At 45.9% G+C, this 23,966-nt stretch overlaps 1 protein-coding gene across 5 annotated transcripts in view; it reads left to right on the top strand.

Moving 5' to 3' along the window:
• Fgfr2 (fibroblast growth factor receptor 2) overlaps positions 1 to 23,966 on the top strand; it is a 103,961-nt gene that overhangs the window by 69,714 nt on the left and 10,281 nt on the right. For all 5 annotated transcript variants that reach the window (XM_055608806.1, XM_055608805.1, XM_055608804.1 and 2 more), the window contains 5 exons: positions 456 to 652; positions 10,789 to 10,940; positions 13,972 to 14,093; positions 16,210 to 16,320; positions 18,204 to 18,394. In XM_055608806.1, coding sequence (XP_055464781.1) covers positions 456 to 652; positions 10,789 to 10,940; positions 13,972 to 14,093; positions 16,210 to 16,320; positions 18,204 to 18,394 — 773 coding nt within the window. The remainder of the gene's footprint in view (positions 1 to 455; positions 653 to 10,788; positions 10,941 to 13,971; positions 14,094 to 16,209; positions 16,321 to 18,203; positions 18,395 to 23,966) is intronic.

Here is a 23,966-nt window from a genome sequence, read left to right as displayed (position 1 = left end):
TATCTATCTATCTATCTATCTATCTATCTATCTATCTATCTATCTATCTATCTATTTATTTAAACAATTCTCAGCTTGGTTTATGTTGAGTAGCCATCATGAAAAAACAGTGTCATGCTCTGGCCAGGGGGCTGGCAGAATGTAGCCTTTTGATCTCCTGTTACAATGTGGTATCAGCTGCTCACTGGTGACTGATGCCCACTGAGGCTAGAAAAGGTGGCTGCCTGGGCTGTGGTGATAAACTGAGGAGCCCTTGGCTGTTGTTAGCATTTGGAGAGACCTGGGCAGAAGGCACGTTGCTGCTCTGCATCTGGGTGTCTTTCTGAGTTGTCTTACAGCTGGGAGAGCCCTTGTTGTCTTTGGAGTGATGCCTTGAGGTGTGCTCTGATGCATTCCTCTGGTTTCCTAACTCTATGGCCTGCTTATTTGTTCCTCTCCTGTGATCTACGATCTAGCGCCTGTGAGAGAGAAGGAGATCACAGCTTCCCCAGATTACCTGGAGATAGCTATTTACTGCATAGGGGTCTTCTTAATCGCCTGCATGGTGGTGACAGTCATCTTTTGCCGAATGAAGACTACGACCAAGAAGCCGGACTTCAGCAGCCAGCCAGCTGTGCACAAGCTGACCAAGCGCATCCCCCTGCGGAGACAGGTAACAGAAAGTAGATAAAGAGTTTGAAGAAATTTACTCCCCTCCATCACCCAGCCAGCAAACCTTTTCCTCTGCTCTGATTCCCTCTCTGAGTTCTATGAGCTTCAGCACCGTAGGTAGTTCTGATCTGCCACTGTGTGGAGGTTCAGGCAGCATTTGGGACTTAGTGCACCAAGTCACAGGGCTGCTCTGGGGTGGGTGGGATTGAAGGCAGTGCCCTCTGGGTCTGTGGTAAGATTCAAGGACGGGGCTTAGTTGGGAGAAGAGGCGGGGTTTTTTTTTTGTTTTTTGTCTGGGGTCTGTTGTTTCTTTATGAGACAAGATGTTCGGGTGGAGCCCTTTGCCCCTAGTAGGACAGAGACTCCAGGTTGTTTTGATTTATTGTTTTAAGTAGAGATCAGAAACATACAGTCTGGAAGTACAACTGAGCTACTGCTTGTGTGGAAATGGTCTGTGACTTCTTGTAGACTGGGTTTTGCTTATATTTATTGCCTATAGGTTATAGGCATGGCTAGGGATTCAGTGATAGGACGATTAGGTGTGTGTGTGTGTGTGTGTGTGTCATAAGCACATGTGTGCAGGTGCCTGTGAAAGCCAGAAGAGACTGTCACATATCTCCTCTAGGGCTGGAATTAAGGCAGTTGTGCACTTCCTGGTGTGGGTGGTGGGAATCGAACTCTGGTTCAATAGAAGAGCAGCAAGCACACACATTAACTTCTGAGCCAGTCCTTCAGCCTCCGGATAAAGTGATTGGTATATGGAACAGGAATATATTTGCCTTTTACCTTGAGCTTGGTCTTTGATGGCTTCCTTTGGGGGAGGTGAGGCTAGGTAGGACCATAAAGCAAAGCCCTTCAAGGTAGATAAGAAAGGAAATGCTTGAGTTCTCTTCTGCTTGTTCCTGGGGACTAAAGGCCAGTGCTGTGTGGGTGTAAATCTTTTTGAAAGGATTTGGAACTTGACTCTGATAAGATTGTCGTTATATTTTAATTAGCAACTGAAATGACCGACAGTGGCCATGTTACACTGTGCATCTTAGACAGAACCCGGAGCTGTTTGTTAAAGTTGCACGGGCATTAGTGTCAGAGATTCTTTTTCAGTCGAGCTTGAATGGATCTGGAAGTCTGTGTTTTAAACACTTCTTCACTGTGTGGCACCTTACGAATCTCTAGGTTCGACCTAACCCTGACTTTTCTGGGCCTTTAGCTAGCAAGGCCCTTTCTGTGGAGAAGGTTCTAAGAGGGACTGGAAAGCACTGGCTAGTGGCTTGGACACAGGCCTGGCTGTTCTCAACCTAGGCTTCACACTACAGGCTGAGCAAGTCCTTGTCAACTTCCTTGGAGCCTCGTTCCCAACAAGCGTTTCTTTCAGAGGCTCAGAATAGAATCTGGGCCGCATGTAAGATGCCACCGACAACCAGCTGTTGAATGTGGGGCTCAAAGAGGCCCAGTGGAGTCCTTTCGGCCCTTGAGAATGCTGCTGCTACTTGGAGTGACACCACTGTCATTTGTGGGGGCAGACAAACAAGATGGGGCTGAAAGTGGTTAGTTGCCTGGTGAGTTGCTGGGAGAGTCCAAGAGTAGCCACTCCCTCATAGCCTCTCCTCATGTCTTGCCCCTGGGCCATTCTTAACATCCACCTCTCACATTGGAACTCTGGCATAGGGGGTTTAAGTAAAGGGAGCGATGTTCCGTCTCTACTATTTGTTTTTATAACAGGGGAAACATGTGAAATCTGTAACTTGATGTGGCCAGGGTACCGACCCATAATTATTTCATCATTTAAAAAAACAATCTTTTTTTTTTGTGTGTGTGTGTGTGTCTATATGTTTACACATGTGTGTGGGAGCACTTGGAAAGCTAGAAGAGGGCATTGGATCCCTCAGGACTGGAGTTACAGGTAGTTGTGAGCTGTCTGATGTGGGTGCTGGGACTAGAACTTGGGTCCTCTGCAAGAGCAGCAAGTGCTCTGCATCACCGAGCTATCTCTCCACTTTTAAAGAAAACTCTTCTTACATTTGTATGTTTATGTAGTTCACGTGTGTGTGGGTGTGCGTGTGTGTGTTTGCATATGGGCATGCACATGACATAGCATGTCTACAGTGGCCAGGGGACAACTTACATGGGAGCCAGGGCCCTCCTCCACCATGTGGCTCCCAGCAATCGAAGAGGTTAGGCTCAGTCTTGAGCACTTACCTGGTGATCTATCTTGTTGGCCCCATCATCTTTTAAAGAGAAAACATCTCACATCTACTGCAGTGTTCTTCCTTTTGCTTCTTGTGAAGAAGACGATGCCCTTGAATTCCCCCTTGACACAAAATATTTTCCTTTCTTTTCAGCCAATTGACTTTCTTCATTGTCTGTCTCCAGCTAAGCTATCCATTTTTCTCATACTCCCTGTTGTAAGCAAAGGGAAAGTTTGGGTTTCTGCTCACTTACCTCCCTTTTTTCTTTTATTCATTGCCATTTATTAAATGTGCAGTATAAAACCAGGTGCTTATTTTAGTGTTCAGGCCTAAACCAGGATTCTTTGGCTGGAGGAAGGGGTGTAGCTCAATGGTAGAGTATTTGCCAACATGTCTAATCCCCATCCCTACCTAAGGAAATTATTAAGCCAGTTTCATGCCAGAGGAACCCTGCCCATTTGCCATTGGCTGCAAGGTTAACGAAGGTCCTTTTGAAATGTTTCCGTAGGGTCACGTTGTATAAGAGAAGTGTGTGTGAGTACCAGGCCCTCCGGATGAACAAGTCTCTGGGAGATAAATGGGTTGAAGGGGTGGTGATGTACCCCAGCATTCCCTAGAAGGCAGGGGGAGTGTGGTGCTGCCTCTTCCCAAAGGACTTCCCAAAGCACAGGGAGGAGGAGAGATGCTTATCATCGTGTGTGGATAAAGAGGGTATTGGGCTGTGGCTGGAGGGAAAAGTCCCACAAAGGCCTGCAGATAGGTTAATGACAGAGTGAATACCACAGGGATGCCAAGCATGCCTTTACCTGGCGACAGAGGGGCCTGTAATCAGATGTCTGGAGGACGGGTGCTCTCAGGGGTTCAGAGGCCAGGCTTCATTTTGTGCTGGCCCGAGCTGCTACCTATGTCTGTGATGCGGCTGGAGTCCACGTTTGATCCTCTCGGCCCTGATTCTTGCCCTTCTTCCAACATGGAGGCTCACAGTCTCTCTGCACTTGCTTTGTCCTTGGCTTTCGTTTTAGGACAAGAGAAGCTGTTTGGTTTGGTTTTTAAATTCATGTTGTTTTTCCCAGCACGCGCACACACACCTGTGTGGATGCAGGTGTGCACAGATGTAGGTGTGTGCAGATGTGGGCTGAGGCCAAGTGATAACCTCAGGCGTCCTTCCTCGGTGTGGCCCACTCCCTGTTCCTTTTGGGGGTTTTTTTTAGTGTAAAGTTTTTCACTCACCGGCCTGGAACTAGCCAAATAAGCTAGGCTGTCTCGCCTGGGAGCCCCAGGGCCCCACCTGGTTCCCCCCCTTCTCTGTGTTGGGATTCCAAGTGTCAGCTGCTGTGCCTGGCTTTTTTTTTTTTTTTTTTTTTTTTTTTTTTTTTTTAATGTAGGTTCTGAAGGTTGCTTTTCAGGTCAAGGAAGGCAGGCTATTTACCTATGGAACCATCTCCTTCTCGGCTCTTCTTTCTCTTCCTTGATCTTTACTTCCTTGCCCTAAGCTTGTTTAAATCAGATATTTCACTTTATGTAATTTTTTCTGAGGCAAAAGGATAGGTTTTTTTTTTTTTTCTTCCAGTATCAAATAAATTCTTTATAGCTCTTTTCTAATAAACACTAATTTTGGCAGACTCTTTATGTACTTTGATGCTTGGGGAAAGAGAAGCAACTTCATGGTGGGGCAGGCGGGCAGCTTGCGGGATCTCCCTATTAATGAGGGTTCATCCCTCTCGTGCAAGGCCTGGACTGGGTACTGTGTAGGCACCTGCTCACCTGCCTCTCCTTCTTGCTACCTACTGTGTTAAATGGCAGTAGCCAACCCAGAGAAGGACACCTTGTGAGCTGATGTGGACCATCACTGGTCACTGAGGCGTGCTCTCTGTGTTCTCCTGAGTGCAAGGGGAGGGATTTGCCTTCTGTGATTTCCACAAGTCCCTTGTTGGGGGGAGGTGGAGCTCGGGTGTGGAGAGGGACGGAGGAGCCTTTGCTCCAGGTGGTGCTGTGTTTCTTGAGAAGGTCTCACAGGGTATGTCAGCTCGTCCTCTGGAGCCAGAAGCACAGATGAGGCTTCACCTGTCTGTGGGATGGCTTTGTCCAGGGGGTCCATAGCTTACCCATCTCCCAGGCTCACCAGGGACTGCAGTGAGCTAGTTTCCGGTCTCAGCCACTGATGTAGATAGCTGAAAGGAAACCAGAGAGCAAGTCCACATTGCCTCTGAGGCACATGGTTATTGGGGTGGGACGGAGGAACACTTCATTCCAGAGCCATTCTCAGGGCAAGGTATTCATGGTCTTGGAGTACATGAAACTCAGTGAAAGTTATGTTCTTAGCAGCTCAACACCGTGACCTGGGATCTCCTGCCTGGTGTAGTCAATCCCTGTTACAACATACAGGCTCTAGAAAACATTTGGGCAACTGGATAGTTGTGGACGACCCACATGGAGTCTGTGCTTTCATAGGGCTCTCCTGCCACCCTTGTTCCCCAGCTCAGCCTGTCCTTTTCTCTCAGCCTCTGAAAGACATACTTCTTTGATTGAGATCCATACTGGACTTTTGCTCATGAGCTCTAAGTAGAATCAGAGCACTGGGGCTAGGTGCTCTTATTTGTTGTGACAGACCATTCAAGCATGGGCTGGGGTAGAAACTTTTTAAGAGGTGTATGGGGCTAGCCTGAAGACAGAAGGATGCACACCTTGGGCTTCTGTTCTGATGTGGAAGGCTCCATCTGCCACCTGGAGTCAGAGGCTGTCTCAAGTCTGCTGTGGTCCAAGGGTGTGTGTTGGTCCTCAGGAATAAAGACGAACATGACTCATCCTTTCCCACCAGCATCTCCGTTTCTGCCTGCTCTGTCATCTGTGAGGTCCCCTCTGGATGTTCAGCTTAACCCGGAATAAAGAGATGCCACTATTTCTTGGTGGCCCTTTAAAAGGAAAAGGGGAGAAAAGCCACTTCCTCCCTTAATCTCCCATATGTACTGTGGAAATATATGAAAAGCACATTTAGTTAAAAGCCTGATTTATGGCACATGGTAAGGAGACCCCCGCATGTAAGGCAGCCGAATTGGAGACTGAAGAGTGCGTGGCTTTCAAAACACTGCCTGCCAAGATTTGGGTGGGTGGGGAAATGGTTTGCTAGCCATTTATTGTTTATAAGCGACTTCTAACAGCGGAATATTTTTTAAGAGTGTTGGAAGGGAAACTCCAAAATTGAAGTTACCAGATGAAGATCCTGAAGAATACCTGAGGAGGGATGTTATAATTACAAAAGAAAGAAAAGAAATAAAATCAGTAATATGGTGGTTCTGAAGAAATGAATGACTCCCAAGGTGGGCGGTGGGGCCACCATTCAGAGAGAAGCTGCCCCTGAAACATAGGGTTCCTTGGGGAACCCCTGCTGGGGATTTTGCCAAGCCCTTCAGACAGGTTGATTTTCTGAGGAAAGGGGAGTGAAGAGAAAGCCAGCCATACGTTACAGTCCCAGAGGGGATTTTAAAAGTATAGTAAAATTCACGGAGGTAAAATTAAGATATACCTTTGTAGACAGGGAAAGCAGATTCTGTATGTTTCGATACTTTGGGTATTTTCATACCCTCTCTCCCTCTCTCTGTGCTTTTTTACAAAGGTGTTTTCCAGATTCGTACATTGAATCTGAGTCTGCACTTTATGTTGAACAAAATTCCCACAAGTAGACAGTTTTATATTTTGATAGTAATGGCTATAGCAAAGACTGTTAAGGTTTTTTCCTTCAGTATTATTTTAGGTTTTTTCTTTCCTTCTGTTTTCCAATTTGAAATGTCCACATTAAAACCTTGAGGAGATGCTCTGTTGCAGAGCGTGTATGTATATGGTAAACTTGTGCCACAGGGCTGTGGCGTGCCTTTCTTTTGGCTCAGAGCTTCTCCACAGAGCAATCAATGTCAGACTAGATGGTAAATCTCTCTGATTTGAGGTAGCCCCGAAGTCATATTCACCAGCAGGGCTTTGCTACCCTATAGCTTTCCTTCTTTCCTCCATGCCTACATTAAAAATAATACTAATTCTTGCTTACTGGCACCCCAGTGCATCCTGGCTGTCAGCTGAGGGTCCCATCTTGCAGATCAGACATGCAGTTAAGGTATATTCCATCTAACGTCAGAACAAACCCACACAGCGAAGCGTTCCGATGAGCTATGGGCTGTCCCGGCTCAGCAGCAAGCACTTGTGGTCTTTCATTCTGTCCTCCTGCTAACTCTGTGAGCTGGGCCTGAGACCTCCCGAGACTCACAGGTAGCATGGATGATAACTGGGCCCTAGACCCAGGAACCTGACCTTGAACACACGGTGCCATCGACCAGGATTTATCCCACCAGCCTCTGGATGCTCCCTGAGCACATGAAAGATGTGGGATGTCAATGAACACATTGAAAGATGTGGGAACGTCACTGAACAGCCACTGAACGTCACTGGCAAAAGAGAGGAGTGAAAACAGGGGTCTTGCAATTTTCTGACTGAAGTCTGTATTTCAAGCCTGTGCCTTCCTTTCTTAGTTCATGTTTGTTTTGTTACAAATGATATTTTGGTTGAAGAACTTCTACTAAAACGAAAAAGAAACCTCAGACTAGGGTAATAAAATTTGAATGTTGTAGAAAGTTCTGGAATAAGACCTGTTTCCTACCTTGCTCCCAATTCTTGATCTCTCTCCCCAGAGGTGACCTCAACTAAATCCTTAGATATCCTGCCAGAAATGCCTGTGGTGGAACCCCATCCTGTAAGCCTCCGTGGGCTGAGTACTGATTTCCAGGCGCAAGCCACTAGCTTCTGGGCATTAACATCGTTCCGTACCATCGTCTCCTGAGACTTCCCAATTAGTGTCTCCTTCTCATTGTGGGCCCTGACAGTTTAGTTCTGGATCTTTAGGGTCCAGTGATGCAGTGCCAAGCTGATGGCCCGGTAAAGAGTGTCCTGGCTGCACACAGTCTCTGCTGCCTTTTTGCTCTCTGGGGCCTCTGTTGTCTCATTACTGGACTGACTTCTACTAGTTTGGTATAACTTCTTGCTTGTGATTCTCTGGCGAGAATTGCTTAACTGTTTGTGTGGAAGGACTTCCAGAAAGATCTTTAAAAATTAGAAAAATTTAAAAATTAAAAAAAATACACACCTTTTGTAAGCTAACTTATGACCCTGATTCAGACTGAGTCAGGTAGGTGGTTCCACGGTGGGCCAACTCCATTCTAGAAACTTCTGAGTCTCTTCTCTGTGAATGAAGCTCATGATATTTTTGTGGCCAGTGGAGAGTGGACATCTTGCTGTTGTCAGGAAGCTCCTGAGTGAGGCCAGCTCAGCACAGCCAGGCTGGACTGTGGGAGGGGCTTGAGAGTTATTCCTTTGTTGTGCTCTGGGTGGGGCTCCCACTTGGTGGCCTTAGCAGGGAGCAAGGGGAGTGGATTCTAGAGGAACCCCTATGTTTCCTACCTCATCTTTCCCTGCTCGCTTCTGCATTTGCCTTTGAGACTGGGACCCTTGGGTGGGTGGTTCTCTATTACAAAATTATCAGTCCTTTGGTTCCTTCTTTTTAAAAAAAAATCAGTTTTTGTTGTGTCACGATGAGTAAATGCCCTGTCTACATAGTAAAATTTAAATATAGCTTCTCCCGGGATTAGTGAGGTGGCTCAATGGGCAAAGGCACTTACTGCTAAGCCTGATGATCTGAGTTCAATACCCAGGACCTACATGGTAGAAAGAGAGAACTGACTCTCAGAAATTATCCTCTGACCTCTACACTGGTATGTATACAAACACACACACACAGATTTTTTTTCTTTTCATTCAAAAGAAATCACTTTTCTCCTTCCCAAAAGATAGCTCAGAAGGTTCAGAAATGTCCTTGTGTGAATTTTAAATGATAGTAAGATTTCATATCAGAATTTACTTCTTGATTTTAATATTTCTTTGTGTGGTTTTTATTCTTTTTTATTTTTTAGTTTTTTAAGATAGGGTCTCTGGAATTGAACTCACTATGTAGAAAAGGATAGCCTTGAAAAATCACTGATTTTAATACTGCAAACACCTTTTCTCATTTCTATTAAGGGTAGTTGGGCTTACAAAGAGCAGAAGAGCTTGCCAATGGGACAGGCCCAGACAGGTCCTTGGGTTGCTCTGATGAGAGTCTAGGATCCACCTGTGAAAGCTCCTTTGGAGTTGTCTCTGCCAGCTCGATTGAGAAGGTGTTTGTATGCTTAGCTGGGGATTGTCACCCATGTAGGAGATGGAAGCCAGGGTACCTCGGTGTGCTGCCTGGGTGGTTCCGGTCTAACCTCACACTCCGTGTGTCTTGGACCAAAGCCTCAATTGTGGTCTAGAGTAAAAGCAGTATCCAGCAGCCCACAATCAGACCAAGATTGTGTAGTCATACCCAGGCCCAGACTTCGTGTGGGCTCTGCGTGAATTTTCTTCCTCAGAATCAGCCAAGAAGAGACTGTGTTTAAGAGATAAACACGGGTCTGACTGAGGCTGATACAGATCAAGGTAAATGAAAAAATGACTTGGTGAAACCCTCTGTGCTGCCAGGTGAGAGAGGATCCCTCCTGTGTGGCACTGAGTGGAGTCTTTCCCTCAGCCCTTGGTCTCATGTGATTGCTGCCCTGCTTTCTGAAGCTAAAGTGACAAGAGCAGCTCATTTTCACTAAATGGTCTGGGCATCATCAAGTTTCAGAAGACTGGGGAGACATGGAGGATGCCCTCCCAATGCCCAGGACTTGGGTTTCTTGATTGAAAGACCTTTGAGTTACCAGAATGCCCTTCCCGTGTATCTTAGTTGAGGCTTTATTGCAGTGAAGAGACACTATGACCCAGATTAACTCTTATAAGGAAAACATTTAACTGGGGCTGGCTTACAGTGTCAAAGGTTTAGTCCATTATCATCATGGTGGGAAGCATGGCATCATGCAGGCAGACATGGTGCTAGAGAAGGAGCTGAGAGTGCTACATCTTGTTCCACAGGCAGCAAAAGGGTCCACCCTGGGCGTAGCTTGAACATAGGAGACCTCAAAGCCCACCTCCACAGTGATACACATTTCCTCCAACAAGGCCACACCTCCTAATAGCATCACTCCCTGAGCGAAGCATTCAAACAGGAGTCTATGAGGACCATTCCTCTTCAAACCACCACACCATACCTACCCAACAGCTCTTTCCTTGAGACGCCCCCCTCCTTACATTTTAAAGGCAAAGGCAGTTTGGAAGAGCTTTGCCTGCTAAATGTTTGTGAATCCCTACCTGCTGCTTTGATTTTGGGTTTGTTTTTACTTCATGGTTCTGGAAATTGCATCCAGGCTCCAGCAGATGCTTGGCCAGCACTCCGTAACTGAGCCCAGCCTTTACACTAGACAGTCTCAGGAACATAGCATTGATCTGTGGGCTGGGCATAACCAAGAGGATCCTGGTTATCTAGAGCAAGGGAAGGCAAAAAGACTGTAAGGAAGCCAGTGGGGTCTGTCTGCATATTCTATGGCTGCCTTAAAAAATTAGGTCAGGGAGCTAGAGAGATGGCTCAGCAGTTAAGAGCACTCTTCTACAGGACCCGGGTTCAGTTCCCAGCACCCACATGTCAACTCACAACTGTCCGTAGTAACTCCAGTTCCAGGAGATCCGACACCCTCACACAGACATACATACAGGCAAAGTACCAATGTACATTAAGCAAACAAACAAACAAAAATCCCTAATTTTTTTAAATTGAAGATGAAAAGAATAAATACCATGATTAAATATCTGTAAACATTTTTATTTTGAAACCTGATCTTGGGACGATAGAGGGAATCCTGTGACTTTTCATTTCGGTCTTTTTTATTTTATTTTATCTTTTGCCTGGTTCCTTCTTCCTTCTTTGTAAGAAGTTACATTCCGGCTGGGTCACAGAGCACTGCTGCCCTTTCTCAAGTAGAGCCAGGATTACATCTGCTTTTTTGCATTTTGTATCCAGGTTTCGGCCGAGTCCAGCTCCTCCATGAACTCCAACACCCCGCTGGTGAGGATAACGACACGTCTGTCCTCAACAGCAGACACCCCAATGCTGGCGGGGGTCTCTGAGTACGAGTTGCCAGAGGATCCGAAGTGGGAGTTCCCCAGAGATAAGTGAGTCCTGCTTCTGTGCATGGTCCCAGTGAATGCTTACATAGAAATGGGAATATTGGATTGACATTTTCTTTTCATGGCCTTTAGCTGCGAAGATCTTACTCTGACATTGTCAACAGGAGTGTTTTTTAAAATAGCTCCTTCAAAGCAGAGCTGCAAAGATGGTATCTGGCTATCATTGTTTAAGTTTCCAGACAGTTCAAACCCAGCCAGATGGAATAAAAGTAGAGTTATACAGCCTTTAAAGCAGGGCTAATTTGTTTTTGTTATTTTTCAGTTTTAATTTTGCTTTGTTTTTAATGGTTATTTGTATGATATTGGGCTGCAGGGTTTCAAATCTGTATCCGACACCTGATTTCTTTGGTCTTTTGGCTTACAGGTTGATAGAGAGATATTGAGGCACAAGGTTGCCACACAGGCTTGGACAGGACCTTGCTGGGAACTGCTTTGTTTTTTATCCCAGTCTGAATAACTCCGAGTAATTTGGCCTATGCCTAGGCTGGATTTGAATCCCAGTTCTGCGTTTGCTGGGCAGACCTGAGGGATTCACTCAGTTCTCGGAATTTCTTCCCTTTTATGAAATGAGGGTTGTAGTCTGCACCTCCTGAGGCTGAGCACAATTCTTGGTTGTGGGAGTCTCTGATTTTCACTTGTGTCTTAGTAATCAAGGACCTTTGAACTGCAAACTTCCACAAGATGGTGTGTGTAACAGAGTTGGCAGCACAGATTCTGGGCTGTCAGCCTTTGCCCTCTAGGTAGAAGACCAACCTTAGCTCTGGGATGTGAAGTTCCTGGAAGACTGGCAGTTTTCTCCTTGTAGGATTAGAGTCTAAACTTGAGAGTAACAGAAAACGGGAATATCGGCTCTCTCTGTATAAAATACACAGGAATAAGCGTTCAGCTTGCTTAAAAATGAGCTCACCTCTCTTGATATTTGCAGTGTCTTCCCAAGATTATGTTAGTGATGTGTGGTGCATGTTCATGTGTGAATGTACACACAGAGATTCAGAATCATAAAGATAAGCTTTCCCAAGATGAGATATAGCCAGCTCTAATTGAAACGGGATGAAAGCTTGGGCCTCCCTTGGATATTTGTGTCCACACAACTCCAGGCACTTTGGCACCCAGGTTAGAGATCTTTGCACATACTATAAATATACTGAATCCAGGGTCAAGTAACTGTCTGCATTCGTAGCCTCCAGTTTATGTCCGTGGAAATAATGTATTTGTGCATTACAGTGAAAAGAGCACCCATTCACTCCTTCGTTCGTTCAGGGAATGTTCATTGGACATTTTTCTGGTGGGGAACCAGAGAAAATACAAAGAACAGTTTCTTTTCTTTTTTTTTAAATTTTTTAAATTTTAATCACAGGTCATTCACTTGTATCCCAGCCGTAGCCCTGTCTCTCTTTCCCTCCCAATCCCACCCTCCCTCCCTCATCTCCTCCCTGCCCCCTTCCAAGTAAGAATGGTTTCTTTACCTATAGAAGTTTGAGAAAGGAAGGGATGTTTCTCTTGACCCTTGCCAGCCTCCTAGCTGTGTGTAATTATATAAATAGCTGGGTTCGTGTGCACATTCCTATGTATATACAAGGCTGAATTGGGGAGTTGTGCTCATACGTTAAAAACTTGCAGCTTTCAGGTTGAGTCTGTACTTTTGGCCACCTGTGACACCACAGTCAACAGTGTGAGTCTGTGTTGCCCAGCGGCTCCCACCCGGGGGTACCCAAGTGTGGAAAATCTGAGCACCATGCATTTCCAAGCGGAGTGTAGCACAAATGTAGGTGGAGCAGATTTCCAATGAATGAAGGCTATTTAGAAGCGGTTTATTAGATTGGAGGCAGAAGTTAGACAAAGAGAGGTTTGTTATGCTTGTAGTAGCAGGGCAATAGGACATAAATTAGCCATTTTCCAATGCAAATGTTTATTTTCTGCCAAGATGTTCAATTTGATTTTAGCTCTTGACTGAAACGGAGATGCCTTCAGCATAGCATGTGCTGCCCGCTATTTCCTTTCTTTTGTGAATTTTAAAAAACATCGTGTACTTTCTGTAAACGCTGTGTACTGAGGACATCTCAATACTTGTGCTTTTTAAAAAAAGAAAGCACACTCAGGCTGGAGAGATAGCTCCGTGTAAGAGCAGGAACTGCTCCTGTAAAGGACCAGAGTTTGGTTCCCAGCACCCATGAGGGGGGGACTCCCAACCTCCCGTAACTCCAGGTCTGGATATATCTGAGCTCTTGGGCACCTGCATTCACGTGAACATACCCCTTCCCCAGAAGCGCACATACACATGGTTCAAAATAAATCTAAAAAATACGTAGATAAAAATAAAACACACACTCATAAGTATTCCAAAGACATCCCTATTCTTTTGGCTTCCAGAACATCTAAAACAATGTCAGGCTATGTGTCTGACACGCATAAAACTTTTATGCTTAAAAATGTAATTTGTACTGTTTTCTTTCTTGTTTATTTTGGGTAGTGATAAGGATTTCTAAACTTACATTAAAAAAAAAATCTGTTTCTTTCAATGAGAAACTATAGATTCTTTGAAATGTGCTAAAGAGTCCTACCTTGCAACATGGCTAACAGTGTGACTGTAAAATCTACTGGTATTGAGTAATAGTGATCTGAAAGCTGCCACTTTACAGGGACAGAAAATAAGAACAGCCTTTCATGTTCTTTTTTTTTCCTCTTCGACATTTTAAATTACAAATATTTAATTGGCTCAAGACCAAAAGCTCCTCATGGTTGGCATGCCGGAAGCCTGACCACCTCGCTAGCAAGGACACCTTCCATAAAGAAAAAGAAAATAAATCGAGAGCACAAATGTGAAATTTAATAGCTGTTCCAACAGTAATTGACGTTCTGGAAAAAAAAGTCACTAAGAAAATACCCCGAGTGTGCATCGAAGTCTCATTGGTTCCATATGCACGCCTCTGGAAGATTTTTATGTTTAGTTCTGGAATTTCCCTCCCTGTGCCCCTTAGCCAGACTCTGTGTGCTAATCCCCTATTTGCACATTTAGGCTGACGCTGGGCAAGCCCCTGGGGGAAGGTTGCTTCGGGCAAGTAGTCATGGCTGAAGCAGTGGGAATCGATAAAGACAAACCCAAGGAGGCGGTCACCGTGGCAGTGAAGATGCTGAAAGGTGAGTGGACGGATGGGTGGGGTGGGGAGGTAGAGGTCTTATCAGGAGTGTTTCTTTTGTGACACATGAGCTGTGCGATGAGGTGGGGTCAGGGAGCACATACTTGACCTGGAGGTTGAGGGGTTTTCAGGATAAATGAGCATCTGAGAAGGAGGATTTACCTTGAGCTATGTGTACTTAAAAAGAAAAGCCAGTTTCTGAGCATGTGGAAGCTTGCTGGGCCGCGCTGCTCTCTGACTTAGCAAAAGAAGTCCTGGTTCTCCTTTCCGGCTCATTCATGGCCTTAGAAAGTTTAGCGTTTAGGTGGGAATTGATATGGTAAATTTGGGACCCAAGCATACAAATAAGAAGAGGTAGGTGCTGGAGCGGGAGCAAGGAGGCCCTGGAAGGAGAAGGCCACACTCTGTCAAAATGTGAGTTTAAAGAGTCACTTAGTCAAAAAGGAACAAACAAAAGTGGGACTGGTACAGAATCTCAGGGACACGTAAACACTAACCCCAGGATGTAGATGGGGTTTCTGTTTGTTTGTTTGTTTGTTTGTTTGTTTGGTGAGGCCCCGGATGTTTGTACACAGCCCCTCCAACCCAGCTTGATGCCCAAGTCCAAGGAGCTTAAATTCCTTTCAACTATTCACTTACTCTTGCGTAGTATTGTTTTATATGAAGAGTTAAAGGGAAAGGTCGCATTGTAAATCCTGTTGTGGGAATCTCAGAAAGGAAGCTTCTATGCTCAGTGTTTTTCTAGCTTGTAGGCAGAGAGGTCTGTCCTGGGCGTGGGACGTTGCACATGCTAAGGAGCTATGCCTTTTCTTTCTTTGGGTGAGATGCCTTCCTGATCCTCCTTGCTGTGAACAGAAAAGGGCCAGAACATCGTTCATTTTGTCCTTTTAGTTGTTGACCTGAGACTCCCAGGGAAACCTGGGATGTTCCTTCCTTTGGAGGTTGATACCAGGGAGGAGATAGCAAGTATCCAGGTACCCCTGGTACCTACTGGGAGCAATGGGGTGGGAAGAACCAGGTGTCTTTCTATATGACTTCTGGTTTTGAGATCCCTGAGACTGTTGCAAAAAGGAAAATTTAGGGGTTGGCCTTCCTCTTTAAGCAAGACTGGTTGCTGTCCTTTTCATCGTGGTCAGAGGACATCCAAAGCCTTTTCAACATCCTCTGTGATCGCCAGAGTATAGCCAAGATCTAGGGAAGGCAGCACGCTGAGCCATGCGTCCATAGTCCTCTTTTTTTCCACCTCCCTCCCTTCTTCTTCGTGTAGATCAGGATAGATTTTTAGATGTCCATGCCCCTATTTCATTTTTAAAGCCAGATTTTTTTTCCCCCTGTAGTGAATTAGCCCAGTGGCAGAATGCTTGAGTGGCCTGCACATGGCATTGGGTTTTCATCCTAAAACTACAAGGATGAATGTGACAGCAGAAGAATTAACCTAAAGGAGGGCACACTGGAAATGGTCTTACCTCTTAAAGAGCTCCCTGTGAGCCCATGTGTATTGGGCTTCTGCCATGCATGTGCCAGGCATGTGTGACATGACTTGTACTTCTCTTGTAGGGTGATAATTGGAGCCTCTGAGAGAGCTCTTTGCACACTCAGACTGTCTCTGAATGCATGCACATTTACAGATGCACTTAGGGGTACTTCCAGGGTCTGACTTTGAAGAAGCTAAAGGCTATGTTTGGAATTTTTGCTCTGTAAAAACAAATCTTCTAGTGGCTCCCAAAGTTCCTCCTGTGATTTCCTCCCCATCATTCTCCAAGTTGTGTGGGGGCATTAGGAAACTGGGTGTGTTCTCTAGAAGGTACCTTATATATATCAGAGGGTGGGGTTAGTTCACAATCAAGAGCTTCTCTTTGAAAGACTTGGCCTTGGTGTTGGGGGCCAAGATTTGGTCCCAACTATTGGCTACATGGCCCCCAGTGACCTCTTTGATACTGAGCACGGCACTTCCCTGCCTCAGCTTTTACCTGTTTGCTGATTAGATGGAAACATGTGTCTGGTTCTAAAATTCAACTTCATGGTGTTCTAACTAAGAGTTTGATGGCCAAGAGTGACAGCCTGGGAGTTGGGGTGAAAAACAGACTATTTATAACTCACCTAATCCATGTTCACAGATGATGCCACAGAGAAGGACCTTTCTGATCTGGTGTCAGAGATGGAGATGATGAAGATGATTGGTAAACATAAGAACATCATCAACCTGCTGGGGGCCTGCACCCAGGATGGTGAGTAGGAGAAGGGTGTGTTCTGTCCACTGCTGGCCATCAGGCTTCATCTAGAAACAAGTGGGCTGTTGGGTTTCTGCTTTTAGAGCATCTTTCCCCTCAGACTGAGAGAGGAGTTTGACACCAGCCTAGGGTGATAGTAAGACTGTCTCCAAACCATACAAAAGTAGGAGCTAGGGAGAGAGCTCAGTCAATAGAGGGGTGGCTTTACAAGTTTGACCTCTAGAATCCATATTTAAAATGAGGCTCTTGTGATCCTAGCTAGCACTGGGGAGAGGAAGAAAGGTAGCTCCTGGGACTCACTGGCCCACTCACTAGCTTAACCTTTGCAGTGAGTTCCTGGTCAGTGAGAGACCCTGTTAAAAATAAGGTTGTCTTCTGGGCGCCACACACTAGCACACATACACAAATACAAACAAACATATCCACACACATAGACACACAGTTTTGAAGTCATTTTCACTCTACCCCGAGGAAGATGTTACCAGCTATGGGTGAACAGCAGGTCCGTGGCTGTCGCTGGGGGCCATGGAGAGTTTGGAGTAGAGGCTGCTTTGGAAAGGGATTTCTTCTGATGTTTTTGTTGTGTGAGGGGTTAAGAGATTTCTTAAAGAGAGAGAGAGAGAAACAGAGAGAGAGAGCAGCATGCTATGGTTGAGAAGTTCTTCTCTTAAAATGGGGACTGAGGAATCCTGTCTTGCTCTAGGCAGCAGATAGCTGAGCTCTTAAGAATAGCTTCACAGAGAGTGAGAGAGGAAGGAAAGAGCAGTCTCCCCCAGGGGAATGATTCCCTGGCTGCTCCGCGAGTGCCTACTGGTACTTTAGAAATCAACTTGACAGTGATTAGTAGACTTGAAAAATGCCTGCGCACGCAGCTTCACTTTTAGGTGTTCAGGGACTGGAACCTCCTTCTCCAAAGGGCAACTGTAGATATTTTAGGCTTTTGTGGACCTGTGGTTTGTGCCACAAATACTCATCACTGCCATTGTATTGGAAAAACAACAACAAAACAGCCTATATGATACAGAAATGAATGGGCATGGCTTGGCTTGGGGGACAATAAAATATGATGACCCCAAAGGCTATTTGGCAGGATGTGGCCTGGGGAACATTCTTTTCAGCCCTTGAATCCGTACTGAATCCTGGCTATTTGAAGCTATCTCAATTCTCATCTTTTATTGTCATCCTACGAATTTAATATTTACTTATTCTTGCAATATTTGTGTATGCACATGCCCACACACGTGTATGAATACCCCCACACACACATATGCCCCCCCCAACCCCCACAAACATGGAGTAGCTCAAGGAAGCTGGGCTTCTGATTGATGTTGCTTTTCCAGGAAAACAGGGTAGCGTTTCGCAACCTGTGAGTTGTGCGACTCCCAAAGGGGTTTGCTTAAGACCTTCGTTAAACACAGATATTTACATTATGATTCATAACAGTGGCAAAATTACAGCTGTGGAGCAGAAGTGAAATCATTTTGTGGTTGGGGTCGCCATATGAGGAGATGTATTAAAGGGTCGCAGCAGCAGGAAGGCTGAGAACCACTGCTGTGGGGGAAAGAAGGGCACCAAAAGGAGAAAAGTTGTTACAACTCTTTTATTTCGTTAAACCTTTGGAAGTTAACATGTGGATCATCATTTTGGAAAGATTAGAAATGGAGGCGTTTTCTTTTTATCCATGCCTTTCTGCATGATAAAACTAATTAAAAAAAAAAAAGGTTGGGCTGTCACCGAGCGATAGAGTACATGTCCAAGGTTCTGGGTTTAATCCTCAGCACCACAAACCCACCCAGGCTTGTAATGACTAAAACCTGTGCTGGGCCGCCCCAGGGTCGTTCTGCTTTCGCTGCCTTAGGGAGCTTCTCCTCCTGTCACAGGGCCTCTCTACGTCATAGTTGAGTACGCATCGAAGGGCAACCTCCGGGAATACCTCCGAGCCCGGAGGCCGCCTGGCATGGAGTACTCCTATGACATTAACCGAGTCCCTGAGGAGCAGATGACCTTCAAGGACCTGGTGTCCTGCACCTATCAGCTGGCTAGAGGCATGGAGTACTTGGCTTCCCAAAAGGTGAGTCCTTCCCATTCTGGTTGGTTGGCTGCAAAAGCCAGCTAAGTGTTTCTGAAGAAGCTGGGCAGTTCAGATGTGCTTGTTTGCTTGATCAAGTCCTTGCACGTCTTGTACAACCTGGAAAATATCTGTGGTCTTATTTATATTCCAGTTTAATAGACTCTTGAAAGGCCAGACAGAGCAGCCTCGAAAGCTTAGCTGCGGGAAGAGTGGACCCTGTTCTGAGGCAGGGCAGGTGGGATGCTCCTGGGGATGACCCAGCTTCATTCCAGTGAGCTTGGGGCACAGAATTGGGTGTTAAATTTAGAGTGATGAGCTTGGTGTGGAATTAAATGATCTGAGAATGGAGATTGAGCACAGGAGTATTTTTGACATCGGGAGTCTGGGATATCTGTTTATTTTGTCTCCTTCCGTGACTCTGTGGTCAGAAGTTGGCCAGGTCCCCTGAGGTGAATGGTTGGCATTCCAAGCAAGCCACTTACAATGGAACTCGAAGCATTCCAGTTATTCTAGATGCTTAGGCAGGTGCCCAGAGCTTTCATGGCGTTTTCAGAGGACCTAAGATACCCTTCCTCACTCGCACACGTAGAGGCAGAGATGGGGTCAGCTCTGACCTGGAGTGGAGCTTGCTGCAATTCTGTCCTTAACTCGACAGGTTGCCAAAGACAGAGGGTCCCCAGAGAGATGTATCTCTGTCACCTGGGAGCCTGGGCTGCTGGAAGGGCCATAAATCTGGATTCCCCTGGGGGCTTTGCTAGCATCAAGAGTGAATGAGGTGACCTGTGTCAGATGGTACAAGTGGCAGGCCCTCTGGCCCTTTCTCAGCCCTGCTTTTTATCACCTGGGAATGCGGCTTAGAGCTATCATGTGCTCTGAGTTTTGCTTTGCTTCTTTTTTCTTTCTTTCAATTTTCTTGAGAGTTTACAGCTGATATAGCTTTTTTCTTTTCTGTTTTTTAGCCACTATAAAACCTCCTGATGTGGAGGTTTTAAGAAGCCAAATTTGAGCAGTTTTGAGTTCTGATTTTATACATGTACAGTGTGTATATATACATGATTGGGAGGGGATTGGCTCTGAGAAAATCTTTGGCCTCAAGAAACAGACAGACATTGGCTGGGCAGTGGTGGTGGTGGCACCCCTTTAACCTCAGCACTTGGGAGGCAAAGGACGGCAGATCTCATGAGTTCAAGGCCAGCTGGTCCAAAGAGCGAGGACAGCCAGGCTACACAGAGAAAGCCTGTCTTGAAAATAAAAAAGAAAGAAAGAAAGAAAGGAAGAAAGAAAGAAAAGAAAAGGATAAACTAGAACGTGGGACATTTGACAAGATATCACCTTAAATATCTGTATCATGTCAGTTAAGAAGGGCTCAGGAGAGCTAGGGCTGTCAGTAGAATGCCATTGCCCGTCATGCATGTAGCCCTGGGTCCCATCGCCCAGTGTGGTAGTACACACCTGAAGGAGGTGAAGGTAGGAAAATGGAAATTCAAGGTCATCCTCAGCTAAGTATCAAGTTTGCAGCCAGCTTGCAGAACATGAAAGAGAGGTATAGAGAGAGACATAGACAGAGAGGCAGCGACAGATAACACATTGATTAAAGGAGGCTAAAGAGACAAAACTACCAGATGCAGAAGTGTGTCAATCCTAGACACGCTGGATTCTCTGGAATGGGAGGTGATGGTCAGCTTTTACTGTAAACAGCTAATACCTCAACATGACTGTATCTTAAAGGACATTACTATGGTCACGCTATGGATTGGGACAGAGTAGTTATGATGTTGTGTTAAGATGGGAATTTGGATGGGGATGATTGTGTCATGTTAAGATTGGGGTGCATAGTTGGGAAATCTTTTACCCCAAATTCCTAAAAACACCAGAGTTAAGAGTTTTAGGGTGGGGCTGGAGGGATGGCTCAGTGGTTAAGAGCACTGTCTGCTCCCAACACCCACATGGCAGCTCACATCTGTCTGTAATGCCCATTCCAAGAGATCTGACACCTTCACACTAATGCATATAAAATAAAGTTAAATAAATTATTTTTTTTAATGAGTTTTAGGGTGCTGGGTATGGTGTGAGCCAGGCAGATCTCTGTGAGTTCGAGACTAGCTTGGTCTACAAAGTGATTCCAGGACAGCCAAGACTACACAGAGAAACCCTGACCGGGGTGGGGGGGGAGGTTAGATTTTTGTAATATTTGCCTGTGTGTAACAAGACGTGATCTAAGTGAAGCACCCAATTCTGTTAAAAGCAATTGTTTTCTATGAACTGTATTCACATAGCCGGAAGGTACCTTTACATAGGATTTGTAATGATTTGTGCATAAAACAAAGTTTTATGGTCTGGAATTTTCCACTCATGGCATCCCCTCAACACTGCAAATGTTTTGGATTTTTGGATTCTGAAATGTTGAGGAAACAGGATGTGAAGTAAAAGAGCTCACTTCTAAAGTGGTGAACACTAAAAGCAAACAGGTTGTGTTTGTGCGCACACGTGGGCATACGTGTGCACGTGTGCGGTTTTGTGTCTATGCGTCTGTGTGCATGTGCATATGTATTTATATTTTCACATGCATGTATGTGTGCATATGTGTACTTGGTCTTGCTGTGTGTACGCTGGACTTAGGCTAAGCGAATGGGTGTCACAATCAAATCTGGCAGATGTGGCTAGCCATGGCACCACTTCATCTTGAAATGCTTGAACTGTTTCACGTGGTAACCTGGGCCAGGAGTCAGCCATAGGCAGCCTGTTAGCTTCTCTGGGCTTGGTTGCTGCTGGGATTCCTCCTGGGTAGGAGACAGGAGGAATGTATGCACTGGAGTTTGTGCTGATGCAAAAGTGGCAGGAGAACTGCCTCCTCATTTTCTTCAGGCCTAGAGGTTCACCAGGTGCCTGTTCTCTGGGCCGGACTGTCCAGCAGGGTGGCCAGAACATATGCCATCTTTGCTTTCTTAAAACACGAGTGAGTGGTAACAGTGGAAGAAAAATACCAGTAAATGTGGAATAATAAAAAACAAGGATGTAAACAATCAGAAACATTGTGATAAAACCCTACTCATTCAGGGCCTTACGGTGCGAGGCAGGTACCCTGGGCCCTAGGGGTTGTGCAAAGCTGTCAAAGATCAGTATTCGAGTCAGGTGTGTGCTTTACGGTTTGCCCTCGTGGGTTGTGTTGGGAACACTGAGTTCCTCTTTGGGTCAAACTTCATCAGGTCCCAAGACACTGAAAGGAGCTGGTAGTTGGAATTTGAGCATGTTCAGCTGTCAAGGTGGTAGGTTGATTAGGTGAGGGGAAGCAGAGTTTACAAAGACAAAGAGCTCCTGATGACTGACTTGAGAAACTGAATGGTGGCGTAGCTTCCCGACGTGAGGAAGAACCGGGAGCCAGGAAGTGGGGCGGGGAATAATGTCCACAGACGATGCAGTGCTCACAGTGAACGTATCTGAGAGCCAGCTGAGGGAAGGTGGCAACCAGCAAGCCGCTGCTGAAGCTCAACCCTGGTTACTAATTGCCAGCTACCTCTCAGGAGCCTGCGTTGGTCAGATACGGTCTGGTTCTAAGTCTGCTGTTCAGCTCTTGGTGTTTCCCAGCCCCCTGGAATACAGAGTGCGCAGGATGGTAGCAGTGGCCTACGGTAGTCTTTCTGTTCCAGTTGAGGCTCAATGTGTGGTCGGAGGCCCCTGCAGGGGAAGCTAGATTCTTCTGACCACTCGGCTTGCCAAACACAGAGAGCACATGTCAGTGGGAGCACACCACCAGGAGAAGTTGGCCCGGGTCTTGGAAGTTGAATTTGAAGAGGCCTCCAAACCGGCAATGTACTCCAACACAGGCTGAGTGGCAGGCAGCCCCGGGAGCTCACATTTCCCGCTCCTCGGCTGGCTGGGAACACGCAGACTTGGGTGGCTTGCCTGCTTCTTCATCTCTGATTTTGGCCCACCCACACATGCAAGTGAGCACAGGGGATGCCTGGGCGTGGGTGAGGGCAGAGTTAAAATAATTCCTCATTCATGTTTCAGAAGCAGTTAGTCTTGTTCCATCTTTATTTGGTCATTTCATGGAGAGCTTATAACAGGGCATTTCCAGTTCACTCGTCCAGTCGATGAAGTCTCTCTGCTTCACGGGATGGTTAACCTTGGTTCGTAACCTATATAAAGGCATTTGAGGGTGATGCTTTTCCAAAAATAGAGATGGCTGATGAGAGTTTCTATTTACTGTGTACCTAATGAAATCACCTGAAACGCAATAGCTAAGGAAAGCATAGCTTTGTACACGATAATGGCTGGACCTTCTTAAGACCACGGTTACTGTTGGGACAGTGCAGCCTCTCATTAGATGTCTCATAGCAAGCACAGCCGGACCAGGTCCTGAGGTGTGTGCAGATACAGTGTAGCCCCTGCTCTGGCTGGGTGTTGTAATACACCGCACTGAGAATGTGGCTAGATGAACACAGGCTGGGCAGTGTGCCAGAAGAGGACATGCTGGGCTGTGTCTGAAGCACAGTGTATAAAGTGTAAAAGGGGAGTCAAGGAAGCCTCTTGACAGTCAGTGTAGCAGTCCACAGAGGCAGGGGAAGGACAGAGACCACAGCCTGGCCTAAGGGAGCCATCCTAAGCTGGAATGGTCAGGACATGAGTGTAGAATATAAACCTTTCTCATTAAAGACCAAACAGGATAGGAGTCAAAGAAGTAGAAACATTGACTTTGAGATGTCAAGAGGGCATTGCTGCCTGCGGAAATGTCCCAGCGTGACTTGATCATGAGTCATTGAGTCTCAGCAGAGGCCAGGATGGAGGTGGGGTTTGCAACTGCTGTCTGCATCCTGATGCTATAGGATAGAAGAAACACACAAACCATTTGTAGCAGCGTCTTTGCTTTTTAGGGACATGGGAAGAAGAGAGTCAGCCCAAGAGACTGCAAGAGAGTGAAGCAAGAGAAAAGATTGAGGGAGGATTCAGTGAAGGAACCATTTCTAGAAACAGACATCGACAGTGTCCATAGCTGCAGAAAGTGGAAATGTAGAAGTGGTCAGTTGGGTCTGATGGTGAGGAAGGTCCTCATACAGCCTAGAGGCGAGGCAGGGGAAGGAAAGATAGAAATGACAGGGCTACACCTTGCCGAGACCGAGTGTTTGCAGGACATGAGGTCACACTGTTAGAGAAGTGACCATGAGCTGAAGAAGACAGTTGGAAATTAACTTAGTCATCTCAGAGTCATGCTTAGTGGGTGGGAGAGAGCACGAGTTGAGCTCAAAGATTTTAGAACGGTATTTAGTGTCAGGTTTGCGTGGAGCTGCAGGAGACATGCAGATAAAAGAGAATGGGGTTATACAATCAACTTTACTTGCTAAGATGACTAGGGCCTTTGTTTGTTTATTTAAATTAGAATGAATGATTATCATGTCATGTTTGGGGCTTTTGTTGTAAGCTCGCCGAGTTTACAGCCCAGCACGGCTCTTGCAGTATTTTTATGCCCAGTTTTTGACTTGGGGTGTATTTTCTGTCTTGCTTTTATTTTTTTTAGAGTCTATTTTTCTTTTGATCTCAAAACACACTGGGATTATATCTCTCCCTTCTTCCT

Source organism: Psammomys obesus, unplaced genomic scaffold (assembly GCF_907164565.1).
Source record: "Psammomys obesus unplaced genomic scaffold, mPsaObe1.curated_primary_1811, whole genome shotgun sequence".
Classification (NCBI taxonomy): Eukaryota; Metazoa; Chordata; class Mammalia; order Rodentia; family Muridae; genus Psammomys; species Psammomys obesus.
Note: the sequence above shows the minus strand (reverse complement) of the source record. Positions and strands in the feature narration are given on the sequence as shown.